Genomic DNA, 19,853 nt, shown 5'->3' on the forward strand with positions numbered 1-19,853 from the left:
CGAGGCTGGGTTACGGGCGCCTGAGGGCCAGACCAACCACCGATGCACACTGCCTTGCGGTGAGTGGTGGCTGAGGATGTGGCACGTTAGACGCGAGAGCGTTTGAGGGAGGCAAGCAGGGTCGACTCCGTTTAGTAAAGTGCGGCCTGTGCCATGGCTGCTGTGTCCGAGAGGTCATGGTTGAGTTCTGATCTGCCAGTGTGTCATTTTGGTCCGAACTACGGGACCTGGGGGTCACCCCAATATTGAGAATGTTTGGTCTGTCACTATCTCACGTTAGGGGTTATTAGTGCGTCAATTTGGGTAGAGAAAGAAATGACTGAGATGATGGCATTTCTTGCCACACCTTTGAATTCATTATGGAAACAACCTGTCTGAGCATCAGTTGATAGCAATTGGAACCCCTTAAGCTGTATCAACACTGTTAACTACTCCCTTCCAGGTGACCTGTGAAAATGGTTCGCTACTCTCTAGACCCAGAAAACCCCACAAAATGTAAGTATCTACATACATAAATCAACGTGCGTGATTTTTGAAGTGAACGTAAAACATGCCTGACATTAACTTGACTTTTTCAATTTTCTAGCATGCAAGTCAAGAGGCTCAAATCTTCGCGTCCACTTTAAGGTATGGTGAGGATATATAAAATGAGGCTGTACATGTGTTAGCTACTTCTTCCCTTTAGATGGTAACTGCAATGATGCCTTTCTTAGGACACCTTTGGATTTACCGTGAAAATTAAACCAATTCTGAGCAGCTACCATATTATTTAGACATTGATCACTAGGGTCTAATAAGCATGTTTGCTTTAAGATTTATGAGCTTAAGTGAAACAACCAGAGAACTACTTGAACTACAGGTTAATATAGAGTTGAAACAGTTATTGTTATGGCTAATGGAGATTTGAGGAGTTTTTTTTTTGTTGTTTTCTAAGTCCCATATAGAGATAAATATATTAAGGTGTCTTGCAGCCCAGAGTGTGGCCTAGTGATAGAGTGTTTGCCTAGCGTGCATGAAACCCTGGGTTGGATCCCCAAGTACCATGCTGTGGCTGGAGTGGTAGAGTGCTAGCCTTGAGCAAAAATGATTAAGTGTCCATGATGAATTTAAGGCAAAAGAGTCTCCCAGTTGAAAAAAAAATCGATTTATGCTTTAAAATTGCAGTGTAAATCTTGTATTTCTTGTGCTTAGAACACCAGAGAAACAGCCCAGGCTATCAAGGGTATGCATATCCGGAAAGCTACAAAGTATTTGAAAGATGTAACATTAAAGAAGCAGTGTGTGCCGTTTCGGCGTTACAATGGTGGAGTTGGCAGGTGTGCCCAGGTGAGAAATCTTAGTTGGTTTTGGGAAGAAAAATTGTAAAGGTAACTGGATGGAAATGGCTAAACCTGCCATTTTGGGTTGCTATGATGACAATCTTAGGACACCTTTGGATTAATCATGAAATAAACTCATGTTCTGAGCAACCATTCCACTTTGGGCAAACATTTCACTTTGATTCTAATGTAGACTTAAAGAAAATGATTTTCCTCCCTTGTTTTCTTCCAGGCCAAACAGTGGGGTTGGACACAGGGTCGGTGGCCCAAAAAGAGTGCTGAGTTTCTGCTGCACATGCTTAAGAATGCAGAGAGCAATGCTGAACTGAAGGTAGGTACGCAGAGCATTCGCATTGTCTCCATGCCTGTAACAGATGTCCATCATTCCCTTTGTGCCATAAGCCTTATAATGATGTAGCTAATTGTCAAACTGCTTTATTAATATACCTTGTAGGCCTGCATTTATGCTGAAAAAAATTGTAAAATAGCAATATAGTTCATGAAACAAATTTCTCCATTGGGTTTTGATTATCAATTAAGAGGGAAAAGGTCTTTGCTTCAACCAATTATGCATTGGAGAACAGCCATGCAGCATAGTATAGTTTTGTTTAGGGAGGGACTTGGATTTTTTCCCCCCCCAATTAGAGATATTGCCTGATTTTGTTCTCTACATTCCCAGGGTTTAGATGTAGACTCCCTGGTCATTGAACACATCCAGGTGAACAAAGCACCCAAGATGCGCCGCCGAACTTATAGAGCCCATGGTAGGATTAACCCATACATGAGCTCCCCGTGCCACATTGAGATGATCCTTACTGAGAAGGAACAAATTGTTCCTAAACCAGAAGAGGAAGTTGCACAGAAGAAAAAGGTAAAAATTTGTGCACAATCGACTTGGGTTGCTGTGATGACTATCTTAGGACACCTTTGGAATAACCATGAAAGGAAACTATTCTGAGCAACCCTCCTAGGACTGCAGTATGTTAATGCAAACTTATTTTTAGCAGATGATTGTACTTCACAACTAAATTTAGCTTTATTGATTAACATTTAACATGCTACTGCCTCTGGTCTTGAACATAAAATGAAGACTTGGCGTTTCTAAAAACTTAATGGTTTTTTTTTTTTCTTTCTTTGCCTAGGTATCCCAAAAGAAACTGAAGAAACAAAAACTTATGGCACGAGAATAAATTTGGCATAAATAAATGCAAATACATGAATGTTGGTTTCATTATTTTATAATTGCTTTGTGTTTCCTCTTTTATTACAATTGGCCACAATTTTTTGCTTACCACTAAGTCAGGGTCTCTTAAAGCATCCCAGGCTGGCTTTGAATATGGCAATCCTGCTACCATATCCTGGATGTGCATCACCACATAGTTAATGGCCTGGGCCATTTAAAGAGACTAGTAAGAGACTAGTGGTTTCTTAACATTCCTGGGCTTGAAATCCTCACTCTCCCAATTAGCTTTGGCTGGCCTAATTATATTTGAATCATGATTCCTCTTTATATAAATTAGAACATGGATTGGAGGGTAATGGTATTTGGCGCCTCTTGACATGTAGGCATTCTACTGTGGGAAATGAGTGAAAATGCCCATTTGAGTCTATCTGCTGTGCTTGGACTGACATCTAGTCTTTGATATTTTGGAATATCCTTTAAATCAGGTGGGCCTTGTCAACAGGAAGGAACTGCTTGCTTTGTCTTTGAACCTCTAGCTTCTCTAGTAACAAGTTATAAGCATAAGCCACTAACAAGAATATTTCTAGAACTTATAGTACAATCAGATTTAGTAAGGTACAATCCACCCATTTATATAGTGTAGTGTTGATGTACTCAGCCATGCATCCTATGACTAGCTTTGTTATCACTTCCAGCTGCACCTATCCCATTTCTGATACTTGAGAATTATTGTGTCACCTGTGTACTAGGTTTCACTGCAGGTTTTGAGGGTTTGTGCATGTTAACCATTGGTGTAGTTTCTGCGCTTTTTTTTTTCCCCCAGTCTTAGTACTGGGGTGGAACACAGGATTGCCCTTGCTGGGCAAGTGCTTTGCCCCATCTACATCCTAGCACGCTGGTGTCATTTTTTTAAAATATATTTTTTATTGTAATTAATAGAAGGGTTACATGATATATGCCAGGTAAATGGTGCCTTAATTCCCACACATTGATACCCTTTCACATGTCATGGTCCCCATTTCCCTTCCCCCCTCCCCCACCCCTCAACTTGTTTTCCCATTCCCTATCCAATTTCAGATAACCAAATACAAATATATCTGATATATCAGGTAACAGTGAGATAGTGTAACAATGTGAGATAACCAAGGAACAGTAGAAGTGATGAAAGATAACATAGGCTGGTGTCATTTTTAACCCCTTGAAAGGGATTAAAATAGTGTTTTTGTGAGATGAGTAGGGTTTTGGCAGTTTTCGCTTCTCCTAGGATCCTAGGTAATTATGTCAGGTAACGTTATACTCTGAGCGATTGGGCTTGTAAAAGGCTGGTTAGTATATTACCACCTGCGGTGTAAGAGGCTTCTAAATTTACCAAGTCCTCACGAGGCATTAAGTAGTAAGACTAAGCAACCGAGTGTCCTGAACCCAGGTCCTCTCACAGGCTAAGAATGTACTGTATATACCACAAGTTTAAGGCTGACTCCAAATTCTTTGCTTTTGAAATCCAAGTGCGAGTGGCGGTGCAGGCCTACAATCCCGGCCACACTCAAACCAGTCAGGCCATCCTGGGAACATGGGCATCCCCCGACTAGTAGTGGGCTGGGTGAAATCCGCGGCCTACTACGTGGTAGCTGGGCATCCTCTCCTATGGGTAGTGAGCTCCAGCCGGCTTCATTTCCAGAATGCTTCCTAAGTATCCCTATTGCATTGGATGGCCGGCACAAACCCTCTCCACTTGGGAGGAACTACATTCCTCAACCGGAAGCTCGTCCCGCTGCCCCGCCCTCAGGAGCAAGGTCCTGTGTGTCACCATGCATCCTGTGCGTCCTCCTGACGCAGCACGCCTTTGTGGGATCTTTGGGGCTGATAATTGGCTGGCATCGGTTGGTCCCTCCCACCGGAAGTGAAGTGCAGACTTGGCCTGGGTTTCGCGATCACCAAGTGGGCTTGCGGTGAGTACCGTGGGGTTCGGGTGCAGCGTGGTCCCTGGGCGCGGCGGTTCCAAGGCTCCAGCCCAGAGGCGCTCCTTCCTTCCCGGCCTCACTGTACGTGAGACACGCCGCTGTCTACTCGAGCCCTTCCCTCGTCCCGCCTCGGCGATGGTGTCTGGCCCGGAACTCCCCGGCTTGCCTGCCTTCCTCCGCAGCCGTTTTGTGCTCTGCCTCAATGTCCCTTCCCTGCTGAAATCTTTTCCATCGTCAGGCCCTGCTGGTTTCCTTTAAGGGCGGTGGCCTTCCGGTCGGTCCTGTCTGCCCTGTGTCCGATGCAAGTCCATTTGTAATCGTAATCTAGGACGAATTTGAGTGGAAGATTCCTCTGCAGCCGTTTAGTCCATTTTGCTAGCTCTGTTGGCCTCGAGAACCGTTAAAGTGACGACGAATCCTCTCCACTTCATGAGTGAAATATGCTACAGAGTCATTTCGAGGACTAAGACTTAAATACCTTCTTTCAGAAAAGAGCTAAAATTTTAGATAAGTCGTAATTGTGGCATGAGTGATTAGTAGCACTTTCCTTAGAGAATTTATTTACGGGGTCATGTAAATGAGCTTATTAAAATACCCTGTTGCCAAGGCAAAAATGAGTATGATAGGTTGCTACTCACCAGTTTAGCCTGGCTGGAATGTAACCACCAGTTTTGTGAGGGCTGAATAGAAGGGAAGAATATGACTTTGTTATTGTTGTTGTTTGTTTTTGTTTTTGTTGGGGGGGGGGGTAAGAAGGGGGAGAAGAAAAAGCCTTGAGCTGGGAAGCCAGAATCAGGAATTCAAATTTGCCTGTGGTTCAGTGCTGGTTGAACTTCGTACAAAGCCCTACCTTTTCTACACTTCTTTATCTTTGTGTAATACTTGCCACATTATATTGTCGTACCCTTACGGCATTAATTTACCCAGAAACACCCTTTAGAAAGTGGTGATGTGTCAGGTCCAGGCAGCTGGCAGGTTAAAATTGTGTTGAGGTACCTGAGAGTGCAAGACCTAAGACACCACCTCTGAATCTCTTCAACCAAAAGTAATGATTCTTGGGGAAAGAAAAGTTACTGCTTCTCTGACTTCATGTGCCCATGTCAGTACTGGAGCTTGAACATGGCCTTTTTCTTCCAGGCTAATACATTTCCACTTGAGCTAGCCACACCTCCACTATTAGCTTTTTGATGGTTAATTGGAAATATGAGTCTCAAGGCCCTTTTTGCCCGGCTGGCTTTGAACCAGTATTCTCAGATATCTGCCTCTTAGTAGCTAGGAGTACAAATTTTATATGACTTTCAATCAAAGCTTGAGCTCAGGGCTTAGATACTGTACTTGGACACATTTTGCTGATGGCTAGCACTCTGTCACTTGAGCCACAGCACCATTTCCAGCTTTTTCTGTGTATGTGCTACCAAGGAATCAAACCCAGGGCTTTGTGCATGTTGAGAAAGTGCTCTACCACTAGGCTTTATTCCTGGCCGATCCTGGCTCCCACCTTATACTTTTTGAAACAGATTACTTGGATAAGGTCTTTAAATCATTTTAATTTGGGTGGGTTTCAAAGAGTTCATAGAATCCTTTGTAAATTCTGTTCATTCCTCGATGTAATTTTCACTTTTGTTTATACGTCTTGTGATTTTTTTTTTTTTTTTTTGCCAGTCGTGGGGCTTGAACTCAGGGCCTGAGCATTGTCCTTGGGCTTTCCTCAAGGCTAACCCCCTACCACTGGAGCCACAGCTCCACTTCCGGCATTTCTATATATGTGGTACTAAGGAATTGAACCTGGGTCTTTGGTCTTTGTGCATGCTAGGCAAGCACTCTATCACTAGGCCAAACTCCCAGCTTCTTGATTCTTTTTTTTTTTTTTTCTTCCTCTGCCAGTCCTGGAGCTTGAACTCAGGGCCTGAGCACTGTCCTTAGGCTTTTTCTTCAAAGCTAGCACTCTGCCACTTGAGCCACAGCACCACTTCTGGCTTTTTCTATATATGTGATACCAAGGAATCTAACCTTGGTCTTTATGCATGCTAGACAAGCACTCTACCACTAGGCCAAACTCCCAGCTCCTTCTTGCTTCATTTTTAAAGCTACATTTAAGATTATAACCTTATCCTGTATTATGAACGTGTGTGTGTATTTTTTTTTTTTTAGTCTTGGGGCTTGAGCTCAGGGCCTGGCACTGTTCTTGAGCTTCTTTTGCTCAAGGCTAATAATATTCTACTCCTTGAGCCACAGCATCACTTCCAGCTTTTTCTTTTTATGTGGTACAGAGGACTTGAAACCAGGGCTTTATGCAAGCTAGGAAAGCACTCTACCACTAAGCAACATTCCCAGCCCACAATTTTTTTTTTTTTTTTTTTTTTGCCAGTTTTTTTGAACTCAGGGCCTGGGCACTGTTCTTGGAATTTCTCAAGGCTAGTTTGAGCCTTTTTTCTATGTATGTGATACCGAGGAATCAAACCTGGGTCTTGGTGCATGCTAGGCAAGCACTCTACCTCTAGGCCAAACTCCTGGCCCCTCCCTGCCCACAATTATTAAAAGCTTAGTGTAGTCATGGTACTATTTGTCAGCCAGTACTACTTACTCTATAATATTTTGAAATGTATAAGTCTGAACATCTTTTGCATTGTGCACAGGGACATGATATGAAGCTTAAGAATTAACCTATATGGGCCGGGAGTTCAAGCCCCTGGACTGTGGTGGGGGGGGGGACGAAAAAAAAATAACCTATATGACATTGAGTAAAATTTAATTACTTGACATAATGTAATTATCCCTGAAAGAAAAATAGGACTAGCAGAGTAGTTTAATGGTAAAGTACTTGCATAAGCATGCTCAGAGCCATAGGTTTAATCCACAGCTCTGTAGCAGCTAAGAGACAGAGAAAAGAAAAGGAGGGAGGCTGATGCATAGGAAAGGGTAGTTGATTTGTAGCTTTTTTTTCTGGCATTGTTAGATTTGGCTAATAGATACTGTCAGTCTCTGAAGATTGAGTCTTGGAACTTAATTCACTCTTAAATAGATTATATGTCACTATGTTTTTATACCTCCAAAGAGGCAGTTGGCCTCTTTATTTTGAGAATTAAATAGATTGGCACCATATAACCCATCTAACACTTACTGAATATTCATTTCTTTATCATTCGATTTATGATTGGGAAGGTTAGGATAGTAGCATCTCTCTGTTTATATTTACCACTTACTCATTTATCTAGAAACCTTTCCTTTTGGCAACTTATAATGTTTTAAGTATTTCCTTCAGTGTAAAAATAATCCTTTCAAATACTTTAATGTAGATAAAGTCCTTCAATCATCAATAGGGAGCTAATTTTTTTTCCCCTCATATCAACAGGTTAGGAGCTCAAGACTGGGAAGATGGTGTGCATTCCTTGTATCGTCATTCCAGTTCTGCTCTGGATCTTCAAAAAATTCCTGGAACCATACTTGTACCCTCTGGTCTCCCCTTTTGTTGGCCGTATATGGCCTAAAAAAGCTGTACAAGAAGCCAACAATAAAAATAAAGGCACAGTAGGCTGCAAGGTAAGGCAGTGGTATTCAGCTTTTAGAAGGGCAAGTTTTTGGAGCCAGAAGATTCAATAATTGTGTCAATTTAAGTTAAAAAAATATATGTGTACATATATACATACATATAATACATAATATATGTATACATTATATATACACACATATACATATACACACATATATATATATATACATACATACACACATTTATTTTTATTTTTTTCATGCCAGTCCTGGGCCTTGGAACTTGGGGCTTGAGCATTGTCCTTAGGTTTTCTCAAGGCTAGAGCTCTACCACTTCAGCCACAGCACTACTTCTAGCTTTTATCTATGTATGTGATACCGAGGAATCAAACCTGGGTCTTGGTGCATACTAGGCAAGCACTCTACCACTAGGCCAAATTCCCGGCCCAGTAATTAATATTTGACTTAAGCTAAGATCTTAAAGTAAGCCTCTAGCATATTTTGCCCTTTGCTTTGTGACCAAAACAGATTGAAGGTTTTTTGTTTTTTGTTTTTGTCGGTCATGGGACTTGAACTATGAGTCTGGGCACTGTCTCTGAGCTCTTCAGCTCAAGAGTAGCCACTTGAGCCACAGCGCCACTTCCAGTTTTCTGGTGGTTAATTGGAAATGTTGCACAAACTTTTGTGCCCTGGCTGGCTTTGAACCACAATCGTCAGACCTCAGCCTCCTGATGACAGGCATGAGACACCTATGTACAGCTGAAAGTTTTTTTTTTGTTTTTGTTTTTTTCCTTTTTGGCTATGCTTGGGTTGTTATTTTGCAGGTTCCAGGGCTTAGAGCTTAGGCTTGAACTCACAGATTCAAACTCATTCAGCTTTCTTGCTCATGGCTGCTGCTCTGCCACTTGAGTTATACCTCCAGCCCAACTTTTTGCTGCTTAATTGGAAAAGAAGTCTCTAACTTTTCTATCCAGACCTTTTTTGTACTGTTATCATCCTTAGATGATGATGCTGGGGATTGAACCAAGGGCCTTGAGCACACTACGTAAGAATCCTCCCACATTCTCATCTCCAGGTTGAAGATTTATTGAGAATGAATATTTAGACAACTCTTTGTCTTTTAGTTTTGATGCTTGTTATGTTGTAGTTAACTGTGTTCAACTGTGCTAATGTAGCCATCCTTATATCTGGAAGCAAATTGCTTTATTCTTGTTTGTTATGTGATTTCAAAGAAGTATCTTTTATACAAAGTATCTTTAATATATATATGTGTGTGTATTTTTTCCATTTTAGGCTTCAGACACAAATGGATTACCAACAAAAGGACCAACAGAAATCTCTGATAAAAAGAAAGACTAATGTGACATTCCCCAAAGGATCTCAGTTGTTTGAAAAATGGACCTGATGATACGAAGCACCTTGTTTTTAGTTGTCTCTGACCTTTTTCTCTGAGCCTAGAATTCTGGATAGACAGTTTATAGATACTTACCTGGTACTAATCAGGAAATATATGGTATTTATATTTAAAACGAACTTAGTTGTATTTAATGACCTCATTCCTGAGTTCCTTCCCCATTAAGGTAGTTCTCATTCCCTTGTTACTATATGAATAAATAAGAGCTTTGTGCCAGTGGACCCTCTACATAAAATCTTTAGGCCTTTAGCATTTGTTCAGATGAATTTGCCATTTGCTGTAACTCAAAGGGTTCTGTTTTGAGTAATTTTACTGTGAAAAAGTACAATGATAATGATGTGAAAAGATGCAGTACAGCAGTTCATCAAAGTAGTAACTGCTTTTTATTGCTCTGAGGAAGGTGGAAAATGTGGAAGTAGGAGAAAATGCCTTGATAAATGAAACATCATTTACATATACATTTAATATATAAACTATAATCCTGTTGCATTCCTTCTGTTCCTACAAATGCATTAAACAGTCAGTTTAACTGATGGGTCATTATTCTCTTAGTCTTCAGATACTTGAAAGAGAAATTTCTCACCAAGTCATAAAGCAGAATTTTTTAGTGTGATGTATACTAGTGACTCAGCTGGGTAGTTGGGAACTGGCCTAGGCTAATTTAGGAGGAGATATTTCATTTTGGCCTTCACTTCAGTGTAGGAATCAGCAAATAATTCAAGATGATGAGATAAACTTGGTTTTTTGGTTGGTTGTTTTGGTTATTTTTTTTGGTGCCTGTCCTGGGGCTTTTGCTCAGGGCCTGGATGCTGAGCTGGTTTGCTCAAAGCTAGTGTTCTTTTGGCTTTTTGGTTGTTGATTGGAAATAAGAGTCTCAAACTTTCCTGTCCTGGCTAGCTTTAAACCACTATCCTTAGATCTCAACCTCCTGAGAAGATAGAATTACAGGCTTGAGCCACTGCCGCCTGTCCAGCTGTTAAAACTAAAGTCCTGTGTTTATTCACAGAGAAAGCTGAAGGAAGATGCATCACCTTCCTTCTAAGGGGTTGTTGGCTTATACCATTCTCAAAGCTGGATAGGGACAGCTTCTTGAAGAAAATCTGAAGGGTGCAGTGAAGGTTCTTTGATGGGAGCCAGAGGGGAAAGCATTTAGGCCAAGTTGAGAAATGATACATTTAAATGAAGGTGTTAAAATTTTGTTTCAAAATTTTAAGTGAAAGAATTTGGAAGGTAAGGTAATGTTATGCCTAGTACATGAAGGAGTATTCAAAAGTACGTGGAAAGCTTGCTTCAGCAGCACATATACTAAATTTGGACGGATACAGAGAAGAATAGCATGGCCTCTCCCCAAGCATAACAAATAAATTCATGAAGTGTACCATTTAAAAAAGAAAAAGAAAGAAAAAAAACCACCAAAACAGCACTATACTGAACACTTCAAATGTGGGAATGTGGGGTTAGTTGAGACCTTATAGTACATTTAACCTATTCTGTTTCATTAAGGGAAAAAAAGATTAGAAGTAGTAGCCCATGGTGTTAGAATAGGGTCAAAGAGGAGTCTCTTGCAAGCTGCTGTGTGCCTAATTTTAGAAGGCCTCATCACACTGACAACTAGGTCTGAATTTGATATCCTACTTCTGAATTGTCAGTTCAAGCGACTGTCAATTCCCATTTGTTTGGGTCAGAAGTCCCAGTAGGCTATAGCTGGAGTCTGCTTAGGATTCACTGGGTTGAGATCAAGATTCTGGCCAAGTCTACAGTTTCCATCTGTGTCCTGTTTCATACTCAGTGCTTGTCACAGACTTCCCTTGGCAAAGAGAAATTGTAGGTCTGCTTTGTTTCTCTCTTTCTCTCACACACACAACACATCACAGTTGAGGATCAAGGTTCAAAGCCAGCCTGGGCACAAAAGGACCTCAGACTCTTATCTCCAATTAACCTCTAGAAAATGGGAAGTGTGGCTGTGGCTCAGGGGTAGGGTGATAGCCCTGAGCTGAAGAGCTCAGGGACAGTGCCCAGGCCTAGAGGTAGGGCAGTAGCCTTGAGCTGAAGAGCTCAGGGACAATGCCCAGGCCAAGTTCAAGCCCCATCACCCACAAACAACAACAAACTAGAGTTGTGGGTTGGGAATAAGGCATAGGGGTAGAATGCTTGCCTAGCATGCGTGAAGCACTGGGTTCAATTCCTCAATACCACATAAAATAGAAAAACCCAGAAATGGCACTGTGGCTCAAGTGGTAGAGTGCCAGCCTTGAGCAAGAAGCTCAGGGACAGTGCCCAGGCCCTGAGTACAAGTCTCAGGACTGGCAAAACAAAAAAGCAAAAACTACCTAGAGGGTATAACCTTTAAATAATACAAAGAGCCACTCAGCGTAGTCACTTTTTGCCCTAAATGGATGAAATAATTATTTGATAGGGGAGAGGTAAGGGAGAAAGTTAAAGAAATAGACCATCTTATAGCAGAAGGTAAGATGATAGGTCTATATGAACATACATGTTTCAGGGTGGCATCAGTGACTCCTGCCTAGAATCCTAGCTACTCAGAACTGAAATCTAAGAAGTGAGGTTTAGAGCCAGCCTGAGACTTACCCAATTAACCAGCAAAAAGCTGGAATTGCAGGTGTAGTAGAATTTCTTGAGTGAGGCCCTGCATTCAAGCCCCAGTAGTGGCACAAAAATGGCAAAATTTACCTCTGTCTACTGAGTGGCTAGTGGCATGCTAGTGGCTAGTGTACTTGATTCTCCATGTTCTCTAGTGGCCCGAGTTAATAGGTCTTTATGACATCCCTTCCTACAAGAACCTTAGAGGACACCTTGGCTAAATGCTTTGGAAATAACAGGGAAAAAAGCAACAAGTAGAAATTGCCAAATGTGGGGCCAGGAGTTTGGCCTAGTGGTAGAGTGCTTGCCTAGCATGCACAAAGGCCCGGGTTTGATTCCTCGGTACCACATACATAGAAAAAAGCCTGAGTGGTGCTGAGGCTCTAGCCTTGAGAAAGTCTAGGGACAGGGCTCAGGCCCTGAGCTCAAGCCCAGGACTGGCAAAAAAAAAAAAAAAAAGCCAAATGTTAAATTACTTGAACCTCATTTCCTGACTAGTGCCTTTTAGAAAGGCAGTTTCCATGACCTTTTCAAATAGCAAAGTGATCTAGTAACTCAGGAGAGCTGGGAAGTCACTAATGTGTGCTCTGGCCTCTACACAGCCTTACCTCTCCACCATTCTACACAAAATAACAGGACAGCACAGACCAAAAGTCCTCTATGCTACCATGGTTGGTATCTGGGAGAATCATTTTCCATTTTCTTGATGAAACCAATAGTTACATTATTGTGTAATTACATCCTTCTATAAGGCATGATCTAGTGTGAGTGAAAAATTTTACCTGTTGTAGTTCAAGGGCACCAATAAATAAATCTGATCACTTCCCATAAGGTCAGTTAATTTTCCTAGATTGTGGAGGTGGGGAGGGGTTACTTCTCTCTCTGGCTTTTTCTGCTCAAAGCTAGTGTTCTACCACTTGGACCACACCTCCATTTTTGGCTTTTTGCTGGTTAGATTTTTCTGACTAGGCTGACTCAACCGCAATCCTCAAATCTTAGCCTCCCGAATAGCTAGGATTATAGGTATAAGTTATCAATGCTTATTTTGTTTTTGTTTTTGTCAGTCATGGGGCTCAAACTCAGGGTCTGGGTGCTGTCCTTGAGCTCTTTTGCTCAAGGCTATCACGCTACCACTTTGAAACACAGCTCTATTTCCAGTTTTCTGGTGGTTAATGTGAGATGAGTCTCATCGACTTTCCTGCCCTGGCTATGATCCTCAGATCTCAGGCTCCCGAGGAGCTAGGATTACACGCATGAACAACCAGCACCCAGTGCCCACCTTGTTTAATGGTTACTTCCTAAGTGGCATAATAATTCTACAGTCCAAAACAGGAAGTGTGTTGGAAGATAAGCAACCATTTGAAAGTTCTCTTCTTTTAAAAAATTATTTGTGCCAGTCCTGGGCCTTGGTCTCTGGGCTTAGATGATCCTTAATTCCAGCCTCCTGCATAGCTACAATTACAGGCTTGAGCCACTGGTGTGTAACTTGGAAGTCTTTTCAATTATACTTATTTGTTTTTCAAATGTGTTTTTGTTGCTATTATAACATATAGCTAGAAATATTGTGACTTATCGCAGCACATAATTATTATACTTGAGCAGTCTGAAGTCTTGTTATATAGACTCATTGAACTAAAATCATGGTGTATGCCACTAGAAGGTAATGTGATTTCTCCCCCAACTTCTAGAATATATTGTCCATGTTCGAGTCTTTCCATCTTACTAATATATTCTCTAGCTTCTTTAATATTTATGTTTTACATAACAAAGACATTTGTCAAAATTAGGAAATGAGTATTGGTGCAATGCTCCATTTAGATTTCATCAGTCCTCAACCATAGCCTCTTTATGATTGTTCAGCTGGGACACTCTACCATTTGAAACATGCCTCCATCATATTACCTTTGTTGATTCAAGGATCCAGTCTAAAGCACTTTATTGCAATTTGTGGAAAAGTTTCATGATATTGTTTCTGTAGTATTTAAACTCTGAGGCCATCAAGTCTATTAAATTCATCAACACACTTCTACATTTAGTATTGAAAGTTACCAAGAATAATACTTTTTACATTAGCTATAATTCCAACTCAGGTTTCCGACTTTGCTAAAAACAATTTATCTTTTTGTTCTCTGAATTATATGTATGCATAGTAACATTATGAGACCTGCCAAAAAATAGTGGTAAAATATTCTTAATCCTAAACTTATGATTTGGCTTTAAAACATCTCCTGTAAGTCCATAGGTTAAAGATTTAGCTCTCAGCCTACAGCGCTTTTGGGAGGTTGTGGAAACTTTAAGAAGTGGGGCATAGGGCCGGGAGTTTGGCCTATTGGTAGAGTGCTTGCCTAGCATGCACGAAGACCCGGGTTCGATTCCTCGGTACCATGTACGTAGAAAAATGCCAGAAATGGTGCTCAGGCTCAAGTGGTAGAGCTCTAGCCTTGAGAAAGTCCAAGGACAGTGCTCAGGCCCTGAGCTCAAGCCCAGGACTGGCAAAAAATAAAATAAAAAAAAAAGTGGGGCATAGTGAAAGAAGTCAGGGGTTTCATTATATTTCCACACAGGTATAAAATGTATTCCAATCATCTCACCCCTTCAGTTATTCTCCCTTCTCTCCTTCCTCTCTGTCCTCAAACAATTCCAACAGGTTCTATCATTCTCTTTTCATACATGAAAATAATCTACTATGACATTTATCCTCACTCACCTTCATTGGTAGCCCACTTCTTTTTAGTTAGGTTCCTAGATAACTTGTGTTTTAGCATGTTTTCTGTTCTAATTCTTCATGGTCAGTTAAGTTACTGGCAGTTGATATTGGGATAGAATACTTACTATCTGTATTGTGCTTTACAGAGGAACATTGACATATTGACTATATGATGGAAATAATAGCGATAACAATTTCATCATGCTATTTACAGAAATACACATTGTAACACTGCATAGGAAATAGAAAACAACCCATAATGTGAATGACTATTAATACTATGTCAGCAATCATCACCTACAGAGGAAAGTGACTAGAAGAGAGCTGAAGATGTCAGCTCATTTAACTCCTATTCCATACTAGGAATTTAGCTCAGTTGGTAGAGCAGGTGCACAGCATGCACGAAACCCTGTCTTAAACCCCAAAACAAAAACCTTTAACTGATTCTTCTTCCTGTAGGGCAGGGCTAAACCTAGCTGCCTCCATTAGTACTTATTTTCCTGCTCTCAGTTCTTCAGACACCCATAAGGAATGTTTAGCTCGGGGATGGTTATGCAGTTGGAAGTAACAGGGGTCTTAATAAAGTTAAAGCACTCTAGTATCTGAGAGGAAGAAGGTTTTGCAGCAGCTAACTATGCCACGCGGCTCGGAGGTTGCCGGGAGACAAGGAGGGTAGAAACCGCGTAGCAACGCCCCACGGACTACATTTCCCAGAAGGCCTGGCGCGCGGCGTGCCACGGGACCGCCCACTGGCGCGCGCCCGGCCGTTCGGTCTCTCGCCGGGTTCTTGGCCGCTTCCCTCTTCTCTCCCCGCCTCCTGGCCTCCGCACCTACGCGGGCCGTGACTGGAGCCCAGCCAGAGCCCAGTCACAGCCGGAGCCGGAGCCGGAGCCGTAGTCGCTGAGACGTGGAAACATGGAGGCCTGAACTGGTGTTCGCCACCCCGGCTGCAGCGTGACCGCGCTTCTTTGACGCTCTGCACCCGCGTCCGTCCTCCGTCCGCTGTCCGTGGGCTGGACGCGAAGCTCCGCGCAGGCTGACACAGGTGGGCTCGGCACTCCCGCCCCACCCGCCCCTAACCCTTGACGGGTACCCTAAGGTGCGGGGGCCGGGCTGGGGCCACCTCCGGGGCGGGGATCACCGAGGGCTGTGCTGGGCTGCTGCGCGGGCCGCACATCTCCCCGCGGGCCTCCCCCGCGGGCCGTGCAAGAGGGCGCGTCAGACCACCCAGGACAGCACTGGGCTCCCTCGGAGATGGGGGTTTGCGAGATACCGAAGGGCCCGCTCCACGCTTCCCGAGATGGCGTGACCTTAGTTTGACAAATGGGCGTGTGATGACGGGCTGGGCTAGCCACAGTGTTTTATGTGTTTCACAGACACTTTTTTTTATTGAGATATAATTCACATACCTTAAAATCCACACTAAAAAAAGTACAACTTGAGTAAAACTCCGTGCAACCTCACCACTAATTCTAAAACATGTTCAAGCCTCCCGAAAGAGGCGCTTACCCACGGCTCAAGCCCTTCCCCCAGCTTCTGCAACTGTCAGTCTGTCTTCATTCAGTCCATGGGTTGACTTTTAACTGAAGGGTAAAAGAAAGGTGGATGTTTGTGAACTGGAGGTAGTAGTGGGATTTTACCATAGTGGCGATGAAAGTGGATCGAAAAGGGGACAGAGATAGAAGGGGGAAAGTTGTAAAGGCAGGAACTGAGAAAGGTTGACTGGGGCAAACCCAGTGGATGCTTGAAAGTCCAGAGGGGAAGTGAGTGACGATGTCCTGTGCAGAGAAGGTGGGAAACAGTTCAGTGGGGATGGAGGTGGTGGAGAAGAATCTTAAGTGCTTGGATGATGAAGGAACTGGAGATGTAAGTCAAGAAAAGATCTACAGATGGGGAAATGGCAAGTACCGAAGACAAAGTTTATGAATACATGCATTTCTTGAATGACTCTTTTGCTTTGGGTTGTATTTTTTTTTATTTTTAATCTTAGATAATCTCTTGGCAAGTCAGGTACACTGGCATATATGGATATTCCATATATCTCGTTTAGAGATTTAAAGTCTTTTTTAAGCTCATAAAGTTGGTAAATAAGGAAGGACGAGTTGACATTAAAGAATAATTGACAAAACAATCAGTTGCAAGTGAATTAAGTGACAGAGAAAGGCAGTGTTGATAGGAAGGGAATTCTAGTCTGGGAACATAGCCTAGTGGTAAAACAATTTCTTAGCATGTTGTGAGGCCTTGAGTTTGCCACTCCCAAGTAGCACAAGGAAGAGCATTTAGCTTTTAATGTTGTTATAACAGGTGTATCTGAGGAGTCTGCTGTTGTAATAGGTCAAGGTGTTTTTATCTTTGTATCTTTCAAATATGGACATGTTCAAGCAGGGTGGGTGTGTAGCTCAGTCAGTAGTAGTAGAGTACTTGCCTAGCATATATCAGTTCATAGATTTGATTCAAAGCAGTGCATAGAAACCAACCCAACTAGTGAAGTATCATACTTACATGTTCCAAGAGTGATGAGGTCATGCAAATTTAGTTTCATCTTTATCCCTATCCATTCTTACCTTCCACTCCTAATTTTAAAGGAAACAATTGACTTAGCATTTCATCTGTAATTATTTCTGTAATAAACAATCGTCACACTTAGCAAAATTAATTGTAAGCTCTTAATATCAGTAGCAAGGACTTTTTTTTTTTTTTTTTGCCAGTCCTGGGCTTGAGCTCAGGGCCTGAGCACTGTCCTTGGACTTTCTCAAGGCTAGAGCTCTACCACTTGAGCCTCAGCACCACTTCTGGCTTTTTTCTATGTATGTGGTACCGAGGAATCGAACCCGGGTCTTCATGCATGCTAGGCAAGCACTTTAACCACTAGGCCAAACTCCCAGCCCAGCAAGGACTTTTAATAATATTTATTGGATACAAGGCAATTACTTTTTATCCTGAGGTTTTTTTTTTTTTTTTTTTTTTTTTTTTTTGCCAGTCCTGGGCTTGAACTCAGGGCCTGAGCACTGTCCTTGGACTTTCTCAAGGCTAAAGCTCTACCACTTGAGCCTCAGCACCATTTCCAGCTTTTTTCTATGTATGTGGTACTGAGGAATCGAACCCGGGTCTTCATGCATGCTAGGCAAGCACTCTACCAGTAGGCCAAACTCCCGGCCCCGGCAATTACTTTTTATATTTGACTCTGAAAATTATAGTTTATTGGTCTCTTGATTTTTCCAGTGGATCCTGGCTTGATGGTTGCATTCTCTCCAGACTCTTTAAAGAATTGTCACATTGGCTGGCTTTTTAATTGATGATGTCTTGTGAAGGCAGGTGCAATATACTGCAATATACACAAGTAGTTGATTGTTAGAAGTCTTTAGTCATTGGAAGATACTGCTTCAAAAAAAACCCCAAAACCAAAACCAAAAAGAGCAAAAGAAAAATCTTAAGTGTCAATACTTAGGGTTGTAATCCTAATTACTTAAGAGACTAAATCTGAGAATCTTAACCCAGGTAGAAAAATCTGGGAGAGTGGGGGATGTGGTGGCAGGTGGCGCGGTGGCTCGAGCCTGTAATCCTAGCTGCTCTGGAAGCTGAGATCTGAGGATCAAGGTTCAAAGCCAGCCTGGGCACAAAAGGACCTGAGACTCTTATCTCTAATTAACCTCTAGAAAATGGAAAGTGGGGCTTAGTTCAAGGGTAGGGTGGTAGCCTTGAGCTGAAGAGCTCAGGGACAGCATCTAGTCGGAGTACAAGCCCCATGACCTACAAAAAAAAAAAAAAAAAATCAGGGAGATCCTTATCTTCAGTTAATCAGCAAAAAAAAGCTGGATTGGAGATATAGCTCAAGTGATAAGAGGGCCAGCCATTTTTTTTTGTTTTTCAAGCCAAGCAAGAGTTTGAAGCCCTCAGTTCAATCCTCAATATATATATATATATATATATATATATATATATACACACACACACATACCACAAAAAAGAAAGAAAAAAGAAAAACCAGCCAGTGAACTAGTCACTTAATACAAATACAAATACTCACACACACATACACACACACACACACACACACACACACACACACACAGAGAAAAAAGAAAAAGAAACCCAGCCAATCAACCAGTCATTTAATGTGTGCTTTAGTTTTGTCTACCTGCTAGAACATACTACCACAAATTTAGAAACTTAAAACAACACAAGTGTATTGTATTACACATCTGTAGATTAGAAGTCTAAAATTATTTCAAGGGGCTAAAATTAGTATATTAACAAGGCTGCATTCCTTTCTGGATGTTTCTGGGGAGGAATACATTTTCTTGCCTCTTCCAGCTTTTAGAGGCTACCACTTCCCTTGGCTTGTGACTCCTTTTTCAAAGTTATCTCTTGGATCATTCTTTTGTTGTCATTTCTCTGCCATAGCTGGGGAAAGGTTCTGCTTTTAAGGATCGGTGAGATTGTATGAGTCCTGCTTGAACAACCCAAAATAATCTTCCCCTCTAAAAGCTCCTTGTTTTAGTCATACCTCTGAGGCATCTTTTGCAGGTAATATAAACATGGGTTCCACAGATTAAGATGTGGACAATTTTAGAGGTTATTGTACTGCTGACAATATTTTGCTGAGGCTTGAAAAATAGGTAATTTTGTTTACTACTATAAGTGCTGTGTTTCATTTAGATTTGTAGGTAATTTCATGATTGGAACTAGAAAGGACTGGTAAGTTTTTTAGTGACTGAACAAATTATAGAAAGTACCTGTTACAATAGTAAGTTGGTAATGTGAGACCTCCCAAAGTATAAAAGCAACATAATATCAGGGCTGAGAGTTTGGTCTACTGGTAGAGTGCTAGTCTAGAATGCAAGAAGAGCCAGGTTCAATTCCTTGGTACCACATACATAGAAAAAGCCAGAAGTGGCTCTGTGGCTCAAGTGGAAGAGTTCTAGCCTTGAAAAAACCCAAGGACAGTGCTCAGGCCCTGAGTTCAAGCCCCAGGACTGGTAAAAATAAATAAATAAATCAAGCAAGTAATATAATATCATGTAAAGTTTTTCTGTATTTTATTTTTTCATATTCACATGTTTAAATACAGTATATTGTAATTTGTATCGCATACTTGTAAATAGTATGAATGATGCTAAACTGTCAGTTGCCTTTTGCAGGTGAGAGGACAGAAATTGTGTCCCAGGGGGAGAGAGGC

General features: G+C 41.8%; 3 protein-coding genes and 4 non-coding genes across 10 annotated transcripts in view; all 7 read left to right on the plus strand.

Annotated features, from left to right (window-relative positions):
* The first annotated feature begins 442 nt into the window (after positions 1–442).
* Positions 443–2,531, plus strand: Rpl17 (ribosomal protein L17). Its single transcript, XM_090353120.1, has 6 exons — positions 443–495; positions 587–627; positions 1,192–1,326; positions 1,552–1,650; positions 1,999–2,190; positions 2,462–2,531. The coding sequence occupies exons 1-6, from the start codon at positions 456–458 to the stop codon at positions 2,507–2,509; spliced, it is 555 nt and encodes a 184-aa protein (XP_090209246.1). The 5' UTR covers positions 443–455; the 3' UTR covers positions 2,510–2,531.
* Positions 693–758, plus strand: LOC150049688 (small nucleolar RNA SNORD58). The gene has a single exon (XR_016538935.1). It is a non-coding gene; the product is annotated as a small nucleolar RNA SNORD58 (small nucleolar RNA).
* On the plus strand, positions 1,405–1,470 carry LOC150049689 (small nucleolar RNA SNORD58). Its single transcript, XR_016538936.1, has one exon. It is a non-coding gene; the product is annotated as a small nucleolar RNA SNORD58 (small nucleolar RNA).
* Positions 2,219–2,282, plus strand: LOC150049690 (small nucleolar RNA SNORD58). Its single transcript, XR_016538934.1, has one exon. It is a non-coding gene; the product is annotated as a small nucleolar RNA SNORD58 (small nucleolar RNA).
* A 1,836-nt stretch (positions 2,532–4,367) lies between the features above and the next one.
* C19H18orf32 (chromosome 19 C18orf32 homolog) lies at positions 4,368–9,895 on the plus strand. 3 transcript variants are annotated; one of them, XM_090353121.1, is made up of 3 exons: positions 4,368–4,451; positions 7,816–8,003; positions 9,246–9,895. In XM_090353121.1, exons 2-3 carry the CDS (start codon positions 7,839–7,841, stop codon positions 9,309–9,311), a joined length of 231 nt encoding a protein of 76 aa, XP_090209247.1. In that variant the 5' UTR covers positions 4,368–4,451; positions 7,816–7,838; the 3' UTR covers positions 9,312–9,895. The 3 variants fall into 3 exon arrangements, with proteins under 3 accessions (XP_090209247.1, XP_090209248.1, XP_090209249.1); XM_090353122.1 differs by lacking the exon at positions 4,368–4,451 and adding an exon at positions 4,458–4,544; XM_090353123.1 differs by lacking the exon at positions 4,368–4,451 and adding an exon at positions 4,637–4,737.
* Positions 9,896–10,651: 756 nt separating this feature from the next.
* LOC150049692 (U6 spliceosomal RNA) lies at positions 10,652–10,754 on the plus strand. The gene has a single exon (XR_016538923.1). It is a non-coding gene; the product is annotated as a U6 spliceosomal RNA (small nuclear RNA).
* Positions 10,755–15,456: 4,702 nt separating this feature from the next.
* The window catches only part of Dym (dymeclin), a 253,030-nt gene continuing 248,633 nt past the window's right edge, over positions 15,457–19,853 (plus strand). The window contains exon 1 of one of the 2 annotated variants that reach the window (XM_090353126.1): positions 15,457–15,719. The gene's annotated coding sequence lies outside the window, so the exon portion shown is untranslated. The remainder of the gene's footprint in view (positions 15,720–19,853) is intronic. The other variant, XM_090353124.1, reaches the window with a different exon arrangement.

This window comes from Megascapheus bottae, chromosome 19 (genome assembly GCF_031878675.1).
Source record: "Megascapheus bottae isolate mThoBot1 chromosome 19, mThoBot2.hap1, whole genome shotgun sequence".
Lineage (NCBI taxonomy): Eukaryota > Metazoa > Chordata > Mammalia > Rodentia > Geomyidae > Megascapheus > Megascapheus bottae.